This window comes from Peromyscus leucopus, chromosome 19 (genome assembly GCF_004664715.2).
Source record: "Peromyscus leucopus breed LL Stock chromosome 19, UCI_PerLeu_2.1, whole genome shotgun sequence".
In the NCBI taxonomy this organism is placed as follows: domain Eukaryota; kingdom Metazoa; phylum Chordata; class Mammalia; order Rodentia; family Cricetidae; genus Peromyscus; species Peromyscus leucopus.
In genome coordinates this window covers 64,999,333-65,011,415 of record NC_051079.1, presented here as the reverse complement: position 1 = coordinate 65,011,415, position 12,083 = coordinate 64,999,333, and the positions used below count along the sequence as shown (strand labels likewise).

General features: G+C 49.3%; 1 protein-coding gene across 3 annotated transcripts in view; it reads right to left on the bottom strand.

Moving 5' to 3' along the window:
- Positions 1 to 12,083, bottom strand: part of Loxhd1 (lipoxygenase homology domains 1) — a 163,435-nt gene that overhangs the window by 46,700 nt on the left and 104,652 nt on the right. For all 3 annotated transcript variants that reach the window (XM_037196946.1, XM_028872028.2, XM_028872029.2), the window contains 4 exons: positions 10,447 to 10,628; positions 7,312 to 7,428; positions 6,520 to 6,682; positions 2,717 to 2,871 (listed from right to left, as the gene is read on the bottom strand). In XM_037196946.1, coding sequence (XP_037052841.1) covers positions 2,717 to 2,871; positions 6,520 to 6,682; positions 7,312 to 7,428; positions 10,447 to 10,628 — 617 coding nt within the window. The remainder of the gene's footprint in view (positions 1 to 2,716; positions 2,872 to 6,519; positions 6,683 to 7,311; positions 7,429 to 10,446; positions 10,629 to 12,083) is intronic.

The window sequence follows — 12,083 nt, the reverse complement described above, 5'->3', positions numbered from 1 at the left end:
AAAGAGAAACCACACCACTGCACTAAAACATGGAGCTTCTATGGCACATGGGCGTGAATACAGAGAAAACATGTGGGAAGGCGTAGAGGAGACAGTGTGGCTACTCTTCAAAATATGCTCAGTGGCCTGCTGGGGACATGGCAGGTGGGCTGTGCAGGGCAGGTCCTGAAAGTCGCAGATAACCATGGCAGATTTGGTGATATCCATGATCTGTGTGTCCCTGGGGGATCGTAGGTAGTGAGTGCTCTGCTAGCGTTGGATGGGCTGACTGGTGGGCTGGTAGCACGTGCTAGGGAGACCAGGTTGGGGTCAATTCAGAGGCTGATGAGGAAGGGGCTGGTGGTGATGGAGAAGGATGCTTAAGGAGAGACTCTCTCAGATCAGGCACCTGGTTGAATTTGGGCAGGGAAAGGATGCTGATAAGAAGACGGCATCAAGAATGACTCCTGGCTCCCAGAGAGAGTGGCTAGAGGAACAGAAGCTTTCGAATCCTCAGCAGTGAATTGAGGATTGCACAAGGAACTGGGCCAGGTGCACCTTCAGCTCTTCTTGAGGGGCAACAAAACCAGAAGAACTGGGCACGGTGGCCCATGTCTGTAATTCCAGCACTTGGCAAGTGGAGGCAGGAAGACTGTCATGAGTTCCAGGTCAGCTCGGGTAACATAGGGAGCTCTGAGTCAACCTGGGCTATAGGGTGAGATCCTGTCTCAAAAGACCCCAGCAAAACAAACCAGCAAAAACTCCAAACAACAAAACCAGACGAAGCAAAGAGAATGTGATGGGGCAGACTCCTTATAGTGGAGAGAGAGAGAGACAGACAGACAGAGAGAGAGAGAGAGAGAGAGAGAGAGAGAGAGAGAGAGAACTGAATTTGAACTTAGAGAATAGATGCCATAAGTATTTGTTGAGCACCTATTCTTGGCCAGGCTCTGGCATGAACAAAAGTCTGTCCATCAGCCACATGAGACACACTGCTGTTATACCGATGCATTTACCAGACATCAACAGCAGGCATCCATGGCAGGTGGGCTCAGGAGAGCTCTCCCAAGCCTTAACAAGGCACAGCATGGTGAGTCAACTGGGCACAGTTGGGTATTTCATGGTTTAATTCAGCTGGCTTTCACAGTCACTCAACACTATTTTATGAGATGAAGAGATGTTAAGTAACTTGCCCAAGATTATATAACCAATTTGTATTAGAACTAGTATCTAAGTCCAGATGATCTGAGCCCATTGTCTGGGTGTTTGATCAAATGTGTCCCTGGTATAGAGCCAAGGACGCCACAGGATCCACTTTGACCTCTTTGGCTTTCTATTTTTCTAAAATGGAAAGAGCAAGATAGGTCCTCTCCTAAGTACAGTTGCATCTCTTGTTCTCTCTCTCTCTCTCTCTCTCTCTCTCTCTCTCTCTCTCTCTCTCTCTCTCTCTCTCTCTCTCTCTCTCTGTGTGTGTGTGTGTGTGTGTGTGTGTGTGTGTGACTTGTAAATTATCTTCCCCGGTATGATGTACATTTCCTCTTTCTCAGTACAGAGGTCTAATTGGGAATCACATTTATTATTCACAATTCAGAAGTAAGAAATTGAAGTTAAAGGCTGGTGGCTTTTATCTAGATGACTAATAAGAACATTGGGACATACCTTCTGAGGACCCAGCAGCCAGGCTGGGGCTTCTTCTAAGAGCCTGGCACATGGGGCCACCAAGGCACTACAGATCTACTTACAGGCCACCTGCTACTTGTCCCAGGGCTAATTCCCTCCTCACTAGCAGCAGGTGCTTCAGTACAAAAGGGCCTGTCTGGCTGCAAGTCGGGCTCTTGGGGCATGTATGGCTGCCTGCACACACATGGCCGTGGGCAAGACTGCAGCCGGACCAGTTCCAGGTCTGCTCTTCTCTGAGATCCCCTGGCCTGTTTTGGGTAGACTGAGGCACATGGAGATAAAGGAAGGGAACCTGGGATCAAGTCAAGGGTGTGGCAGGGCATGCAGCAGGGAGAGGGAAGCTGAGCTTCATGAAGGGAGGATTTGGATGGACTTGTCCTTCTTGTAAGTCACAGCACGTCAGAGCCAGAAGTGCCGCAGATACCGACTGGCCACGTGACTTCCCAGCCTTTTTATAGTCACAGAACCTTAGCAGGGAGCATGCTGCCTCTCAATACACAGGCCTGGTCAAGGTGAGTCTACCTGGGTGACAGTGAGGAGCCCTTTTGCTCCCCAGTATTATTTCTATTGTTCCTGAGGGCCTCTGCTCTGTACAACACGCTTTAGCCAATTTATAGTTGATTCTCCATCCTTGAGACAGGGAGTCTAAGGTCAGCAGAGGTGAATCAGACAAGGAGCTGAAGGCAGATCCAGGCTTTCAGGTCCCTAATCAAGCCTCAGTCAGGCCAGCCCCTGCCACCCTGCAGACTCTACCTCCACACGCATGATGCCCACAGTGAGCTGGCTTTCTGAAGAGGCCATTCCCACACAGAGGACAATTTAGAGCTCAGGTCTACCTTCCACTCCACCCCACCCCATAGATAGGACCCAGAGAGGTGCATTGGCTGGGAAAAGGAAACAGTCTGTGCTTACAGAGGAAAAGCAATGTCAAAAGCCCAAAGGAGGATGCCTAGCACCCCACAGAGTTCCAAGACCCCTCAGGAGCAGAAAATCTGGCATTCAGATGACTAGACCCAGGGAGGAGACAGGCGACACGAACCCAGTGTGTCTCTCCTACCGTTCCTCTCTCGAACTTGTTGGTGCGGTTCTCTGATTTGCCAAGGTACCGCTCCCCGGTGTCCCCAAGGTCTCCGTAGATGGTGATGTAGACCTTGGCATCTGTCCCTGCCCCAGGAACGTTCCCTGTGAAGATCTGTACCGAGTACAACACAACTGCCCATCAAGTTGGACAGGCAGACAGACAGACAGACAGACAGACAGACAGAGGGAAGAGAAGGGCGGCAGCACATTAGCTCTAGGGAGCAGAGTTTGTCGGTACACAGGTCCAGGCCCTGAAGCAGCAGCGTCTTCCTCTCACTACTTGGCTAGGCATGGTCAGTGGCATACTGTATGGGACCATCACTCAAGAGTCACTCATCAGATCTGGACTCAGAAGACTCTCAGAGAAGCAAAAGATGGAGTTTTTGGAGTGTCCCCCAATCCATCCACCCACAGTGTCCACTCCAAGGAGACTGCCTTAAGCACATCATCACTGCACTGAGTCTTTATGATGTGATACTGACAAGGCAAACCTTCCCATCTAATTAGTGTTGACACAATTGAAGTGTGTGTGTGTGTGTGTGTGTGTGTGTGTGTGTGTGTGTGTGAGAGAGAGAGAGAGAGAGAGAGAGAGAGAGAGAGAGAGAGAGAAAGAGAGGTGGTAGTAGTAGTTTTCAATCATCATCCTTCCTTACTTATTTTGATTTATTCTTCAGCCCAGTGGTACCCTTCACCTTGTCCTAGTACCCCAGGCAAACTCTTTCTCCTTCTCTCAAAGCCAGTGAGTGATGCTTTATCCTTTGACTCCCATGGTGCCTGGGAAAGGGCTCAGTATCGGGGTGACTAGTATACAAAAATCTTGAGGAGAATGGGAATGAGTGTGGTGTCTTAGTTTTGTTCTGCTGCTGTGGCTCAGCAAGGACAGCTATTAGATGGCTATTATAATTAGACAGCTGCGTCCCCAGCCTCCAGACCTGTGGACAAACAAGTCCTCCATATGCTTCTACAGACCCTTGGAGGGCTTCCTTCCCCTCTCTGTAGCCCTTTGCCCCCGGGGAATTTGTAATTTCAGGCCAAGGATCACAGGACTTGGCTGAACTGTCCTGGAGAGAACAGGATGGGGAGGAAGCTTCTTGAGTAGTGACTGGAACCTGGGAGGATGAAGGATTCCTGAAGCACTGGTGTTAGTCACCCAGAGAAATGACCCCTGAGTGTTGACACAGACCCAGAGTGCATTGGCACTGGATGGTAGGAGAACCAGGGCAGAGTGATACCTACACTGGACTGAGACCCATTCCTGTGAACCCCGGGGACTTACAAGATCTTAGAAAATGGTTCTCTTCCCTACAGTGACTGAGATGGGTTTTCTTTCCAACCCCTGCAAGTGGGCCCACAACCACCTCTAACTCAATGTAGCAAAGCAATGTGCTGTGGGCAGCTTGCACCCGCAGTTACAGACACGCTCACACCCACACATGGTTCCTGGTGTGCCCTTCTTTTCCACTGGGTTCCACAGCATCATGCTTCCTTCTGGCTTTCTTGGGCTCCTCATCTTCCACACAGTCATGGCCACTAAACTCTTTAGTTTCACCTCCTTCCTCCCTCTTCTCTCATTTTTCACAGTCTGCCTTTGTTTTCCTTGACCTCACGAGTCTATCTTCAGCCCAGGACCCTGTGCTTCAAACTTCTAGCTCCTGTCACCCAGTGGCTACCTCCACTGAGACTAGACCCCGGCATCACACATTCACACATCTGAGTGGAACTTGATCCCTCCTGTACCATCCCCTTCTCCAAAGCCACCCTCACCTTCCCCCTCTTCATAGTCACTCATTCTTCAAAGGCCCTTGTTGTTTCGTGAGACTTGATGGTCAGAAGCATGTCCCCTGATACAGACAAGGGTCCAGGACCAGTCCCCTTTGCTCCAGCTCCATCCTGCCCAGCTTGGGGCAGAACCAGCAAGCATGTCATGGGCCTCAACAGCTGATAATGAAATTGTCTCTGTGTTGCTTAAATGAGAAGACAGCATTCCCCAAGTCTGTCGGGCCAACGCCAACGTGAGGCAACATTAGGAATCCTGTCACAGCTTAGACACAACAGTTGATGATGGTCCTCTCCCCGCATCCCCCTTCACTTCTGGCTACATTCAAACCTGCTCCACATTTTGAAATTGTCATGGGTGGGTGGACCTGTTAGAACATCTTTTCTAAGAGCCTTTGTCCCAGACTGGGATGTTGCGTCCTTGGGGCTGTGACTGGATGGCCTTCTAACACCCCCACTCCACCTCCCGCTGCTTCCTCTGGTCCTTCGGGAACTAAGAAAACCAATTCAGCCTCTGATGCTGAGCAATACGGGGATGCGGGATCCAGCTATTTCTGGATCCTCCTCCCTCCCATCCCACCCGGGCCACACAGCTTGTCAGGGAAGAGGTGTTTCCTTAGAAACCTCAGAGTGGGTTCTGTGGAGTATGGTTTATAGAGAACATCTCAAGAGCGTTGCTGGGAACGGCAGCCCAGGGTGTCCATCTGGGGTCCAAGTGAAAAAGAGACACATCTCCTTGACTGAATAGCAAAGACAATTCAGAGAAAGGGATGTGGATGGAGAGAGACTCACTCGTGCGCAAGATGGCTCGGATGAAAGCAAAGCAGGGCCACCACTGTTTTCCACAAAAAGGACATATGTTTGCCTCTTGTCTTTTGACTCTCACCAGCAGGAAGATCCACCAGTTTCCTAAGAAAATCTTAGATTTTATTGAAATCCTGGGTTTTACTCCAGTTTTTCCAAAAACTATGGCACCATAAATTTGGGTTGGTTTTCCAAGTTTGTGGAGCTTCTGTGGTCTGTGTAGACTGCCCAGTTGAAGAGGACTGTGGGTATCCTTTGTGTATCATCGGTGGTAGAAACTTTTACAGGTGACATTATCGAATGGTTAAAGTTTACTCAGGGCTGATGAGCGGCTGGTGAGTGACATCGAGGGTGACCTGGACAGTGCTATCCATGTGGTAAAGGAAGGACACATGTGTGTGCATGCACTTGTGTGTGCCACAGTGCAGGAAGAAGAGAAGGCTGAGGAGAGAACCTTGCACTCCAGTAGGCACAAGAAAGGACCTAGCACTAAGCAGACTATTTAGGGAGGGAGGAAGATAACCAGAATATGGTGATGTCACTGAGACCAAAGGGAGGAAGAAGCACAAGAAGTGGGTGGTCAGGATGATTCAAATCCTGCTTAGAAATAACATCCACGGATGACAGTGACTAGTTCACGCAGAAAACAAAACCCTGTGAACTTACACAAACCCAGGAGCTGGACCTAACTCCCTTAAACATGCCTTGCCAGGAGATTTCTACTTTGTTTTTATGTCTTTAAAAAAAATCTTCTTTTACGATACAGGGTTTCAAAACAGAGCCTCACACCTTAGGCAAATACTCTCTCCCTGAGCTACACTCCATTCCTAGGCTGTCCTGCAAGAGTCGAAAGGACCACACCATAGCAACTAGTGGCCAAATAAACTGAGCGTGCAGAAAGCCAGGAGCAGGGTCATCCAGGCAGTTGGGATGTGACATGCTGCTTCTACATCCCATGTAGGGCAGGGATTGTGAAGTTTGCAGTGGAACAGGCAAGACTCTGGAGACTGGCCTTGCTCTCTACCAGCTGTGTGAACCTGGCAAGTTACATAGCCTCTGTGAGCCTCAGCTGTCCAGTGATAACATAGACTATCCTCGTGAGGGAGGATGCGCAACTGGCAGGGGCTGATGCTCTGTGAGGAGGGATGTGGTCCTGGAGCTGCCTGTGTGACAAAGGCCACCCTTCCCATACACACTTACTGTCCAGAGGCTCCTCCACTTCCTTGTAGACTTGTCTTAAGGACCCATCTTTCATGTACTTCTCAGTGAAGATGTCATAAGGGACCAGTTCTCGGATAGTCTTCTTGTCATCCTCAGAGGTGGCAAGCCATCGATCACATGGGAAAGTCAAGGTCTCTGTGCCCTGGAGGAAGAGGAAGGAGGAAGATTAGTTTGTAAGGTAGGAGCCACCAGCTCCAGGGGTTCATCAGTATGTTTATGCTCATCGAAACCAAAGACAAAGAAGATGTTGCCTCAAATATGAAAAGACAGGGAACCTGCCTGTCCTGGTTTCAGGAGACCTAGCCTTAGAGACTCATACAACCACAGCAAGAGGCATTAGCTTTTGCAAGATCTACTTCCTGGATCACTTAAAAATAAATATCTGTACCCTGTCTCTGACACTTGGGGTCAGTGGGTAAAGAGAGGGCTCTGTGTTTTTAAATTCATCTTTTCATTGTCTTTTAATTGTGGAAGTTTGCATGTTTTCTAGTGTTTTCCAAGTTGCTCAGGTTTGATTTTCCTCTGGAGTTGACCCTGAGTAGAAGCAAAGACATGCTGGTCACTCACTGGTCCTGTGGCTTTGGGACTTGGGCAGAAACATAGTCCAGTCTAGATTGCCTAAACTCTTTTCCTTGATCACTGGAAGAATTTGCCCTGGACCTGAGCTAGTTAACATGCCCTGGAGGCCGAGGCAGCCATCAAGTCAATCTGCTGTGAACTCCTTCTGGAAAAGACAGATGAAGCAGTGGGAGAGTCGCATCTCAAACTCACGTCTTTATCGGGGAGGAGCCTGCGGATGTCCACGTGGGAGCAGTGCCACCCAGGGTTGATGCCTGTGTTATCATGACCAATCCGGATTTTTTCAATGATTTCACCGACATCTTCTAGCTTCATAAAGAAAAAGGCACTATATGTTAGCAGAAGGGCTTCAGTCACATCGTGCCTCCTTGGGCCATGCATCTTCAGGTCCCTATGAACTTCTGGGGGTTATTTGCTCTCCTCATGTCTCTACTGAAAAGCCAGGCCAAGACCCTCCTCTGCACATGTGATGCTAATGCTTCCCTCCTCCAGTCTTGACTTAATTGACGTGATTTGGGCACTCAGATCTTTCAGAGGTGTCTGACTCTTTCCCATCCTTCATGACTTGATGCTATAGTAACACATTCTCTGAGAACTGAGTTGGGTCTTAGAAGAGATCTAGTACAGACCATGTCCAAATCCTCCAACTCTTAAGAGCCTCTCCCTTTCAGTAATGCTTTCTCTCTACTCCTACAAATTCTACTCAATCAAACTTACAGAAAATGGTGTCTTGGTCAGCCAAGGTCAGGGTCATGGGTGGGGCAGCCCAATGATGTCATGACGAGGTCAAAGACCACAGCATGTTTCTTTTTGTCACCTGTTCTCTAGCTCTAAGTGCCTGGCCGAGCACCAGGCTACTCCATAGATTGACAAGGATGCCACAGCTGTCACGACCTTGCTGTCCTTTCAAGGTGTTCCACTACCTGCCACCTGCTCTGAACCAGAGAACAGAATCCATGGTTACAAATGGTCCTTAGAGGCCTTGCAAGCCCAGAGGACTCAGAGTCACCAAACAAAGGCCAGAGCTCCCAAGTGATGTCAGGGCTGCAGAGATTTTTAATAGATCTTGTCATCACCTGCCAGAGAAGTACAGATGTCCAAGTGAAGGCTGTGATCCCCAGCATCTCAACTGACAAACTCACTACCTGAAGTGGCCAAGAAACAAAGAATCCCTGGCCCTTCTTCTACCCAGGGCTTCTTTTTTCTTCCCTGTCCTGATGGCTTTGAGGTCTGTGACTTCCGTGACACTTCTGTAACCTTAGTCCTACGACAAGCACTGAGTTGTTTTCATCGGGGGACCATCTTGGCTGTGGCACCGCAGACAGTAAAGAGGTCTTCAGAGGACTGCTGGTCAGGGGTGGTGGGCCTCCCAAACGGGCTCAGAAGACCTGGCCATCAGAAAAGGCCCTGGCGTTATTCCTTGGGAAGGGTAAAGCCCTAAGAAAGCTCTGGAGCTGTTATGACCCCAGATTCGCTGCATGATGTCACCTTAGTAAGTCGCAGCCTTTCTTGCTCTGGGTGCTTACATGTGAGATGGGATTGTTGCGCTGCCACGCTCTTGGAACTGTTGTGAGGACCCAATGACTTGGTCCACATCGAGTGCTTAGAACAGAGCTGATGTTTCCAAAGAGCTGGGGAGTTTCTGTCAGTGTTCTTCTCCCATCCAACCCCTCAGGATGGGCTACAGAGAGAGGGAGTAGTTTGCTACTGGCTAACGCAGAGTTAGGACCGGAAGGAGGTGAGCTGTGGACTGAGGCTCCATCATAAAAGAGTAGAGAGGTGGAAGATGCAGGCAGGAAAGACAGGCTAGGAGACAAAGCCTTTTCATTTGTTTCCAAGATCCCATGTTCCCCTAGGACCCAGACAGTTGAGAAAGAAAAAAATCAATAGCAAATTAACTGGCAAATTATAGCTGCCTACTAATGGGACCTCATTGATGAAAGTCTGCAAAAGTCCGGCTGAGGGGTGAGCTGGGTACTGATGATGTCACACTCTGTGATACAACCACTACATCATCTTCTGTGGAGAGATGTTAGTCTTGTATAGACGAGTGAACCAGCCCTGCATTTTCCATGACAGACCTCCCACCAAAGCTGACTCTGCCTAGAGAGGGTGGGGAGGAAGCTTTTTCTCTGGGGCAGCAGCTGACTGAAGATAATAAGAGTAAGCTAGACACTTTGTTTCCCACTAGAATATATAGACATGTCACCACTGGTCCCCATCACCCAGTGAGTTGAGGCTTCCAGGGTTCCTGGCTTCTCTCCCAGGCTGGTGTCATCGCGACTCTCTTCCTAAGTCCCTTCATGCTCCCCTGTGACTTCAAGCTCCAGGTTTGCCTGTTTCCACCCATGGACCAATGGGCATTCACCTCCCAGGGATGCCTCTCCTCCTTTTCCTGAGAATGCCTACTGCCACGTCTGGCTCTAATCCATCTCTTCAGCACCTTTTTCTTCTCGGAACACCAATAACAAGCTCCATCCACTTGGGAGTCTACCACAGCGTATCAGAACAGACATGTCAGAGCCAGTTCCCCTAGGTTTGATTTTGGTTCCCCTCATGCTAGCTGTGTAGTTTGGAGAAAGCCATCAACTTTGCTGTGCCTCAATTTCCCTTCTTTATCAAGGCCAGGATAGTACAGAATTGTTGTAAGGGTCCAGTGAGTGGACATAGATAAATCCCGTATGTTAGTGCCTCTGACCCTCAGGACCAGAGGGGCAACAGTCACTAGATTTTCTATCTTGAAAGGAGTACTTAGCTCCCCAACTATACTATAAGTTCCTTGCAGGCAGTCTGGGCTCTTCTGTTGTGTCTCCCGCCTAAGCTAGCTCACAAAAGAGGGCAGGGAAGACATAATGAGCTGCTCTGCAAAAAGGGATGTGGGAATTCCAAGGCTCTGGAACCCACATCCTGGTAAACATCAGATGTCAGAACCCCTTGCCCAGACCTGACAGGAGCTGTGAAACGCACAGCAGGTCCGGGTCCAGCTGGCTGCAGCTCTAAAGCCAGGCAGGAGACACAGCCCCACGTGATCCCGTGAGAGATTTGGACTACCCAGCCATCATCCCAGTTCCTGCCTGTCTGGAAGCCATGCTGCATGCATGGTAGAAGCAGGAAGATTATCCTGTTGGTATGCCTCCTGTTTCCCCAGGTTCTGGTCACTTGTCATCACCGTTAATCCTGACATCTGTCCTAGAAAGCCTGGCTAGCTTTATCATCTTCCCATCTGGCTGGACAAACTGCTCGACCCCCATTAGCTGTGTGTGGCCCATCTAGACAAAGGGCTACTCTCGACCCAGCCCCTCTGTGGCAGTGCACAGAGCCAGGTACCTCCACGATGAAGCGGGAGGCAGACTTCCTCTCAAAGAACAGCTTCTGCTCCCTCTTGTTGGTGCACAGGAACTTCTGCCGGGTGCACACAGCATCACAGCCGTAGATGACGATGAAGATGTTGGCGTCGGTCCCAGCAGCAAAGACATCACTGGTGTAGAGGGTGATCTCATAAGGGACAACTGAGAAGGAGGGCAGAGGGCAGGGCCAGGGGTGGCAGGAAGGAAACAGAAGACGGCATGGGTGAGGTCAAGTTCTTGACAGTATCAGTGGCCTTCCACAGAGTTTCTCCTGCCTAGTGTCCACAGGCCCTGATCCTTCAGACGGTGGCGCTACTACAGCAGACTGGCTGAAGATACAGACTATGCAATTTGAAGAGCTTGAGTTCAAATATAGGACCTAACTTGATCAATGAGGCCTGGGGCAAGTCACTTAGGAATCTTAGTTTCCATTAAAGTGTCCTCAGCATAAGGCTTCGCAGGACTTTGTAACCCAGAGCTTCGGATTTCAGAGGTGAATCGCCAGTCAGGTTGGCCAGGCTGCAATGGTGACAGGCCTGAGTCTCTTCTCATCCTGCCCATGCTTTCATCCCCTCATGACTCCAAACCTGCCAGCTCCCTTGAACCAGCCCATGTGACACCCGGCCTCTCAATCAGCTTCTCTGGCTGTATAGCTGTTTTGGGGAGTGGCCAGGGGGAGAGAAATTCATCAGGTTTACTCAGCAGCTCCAGGACTCTCTGTCCTTAAAGGACGGTTGGTACAGTAGAGCTGCTAACAGGCAACTTTCCCGGTACAAGTGCTCCGTGACAAGTGACCAGCACGCTTCCATGTGGAAGCTCTCGGAGGGATCGATAAGTAAAGATCCCTAAGACCCTCTTCAGATTGTCTGTGCAGCGGGTCTAATTCACACTTTACACTACGGTTTGAAGTTACTAAACTAAAACAACAGTGTTGGCTACAGGGTGAGATTCATTAGCAGGTTATGAAATGAGGTTAATGAGTGGTCAGTAGCATTCTGAACAGAAAACACTATGATATACCACACAGACTGACATGTTTGTGTCCCTCACGGGTGTATGAATGAATATTAGGTTTCCGGGCACAGAGAAATCTAAATATATCTATATCCACCTACCTATCTATTTATCTATCCATCTACATACACACACACACACACACACACACACACACACACACACACACACACATATATATATATAGAGAGAGAGGAGAACATGATATGAATACAGACTGGGAAGAAGGCTGAGTTGGTAAAATGTCTGTCAAGCAAGCATGAGGAGGTGAATTCAGATCCCCAGAACCCATATAAAAAGCTAGGCGTGGGTCACATGCCTATAACACCAGTTGGGGTGGGGGGAAGGACCAGGACAGAGAAGGGTGGACCCCTGAAGTTCAGTGGCTAGCTAGCCTAGTCAAATCGAGGAGCTGCAGGTTCAGTGAGAGACCCTACCTTGAAAAATAGGAGGTACAAAGCAATTAAGGAGACACGCAGCATTGATGTCTGGCCTCAACATGCAGCCACATACATGTACACACACCTACACTCTCAAGTAAATACATCCCAACATACACACACAGTATATCACATATATGTACCAAAGAAGGAAGGAAGGAAG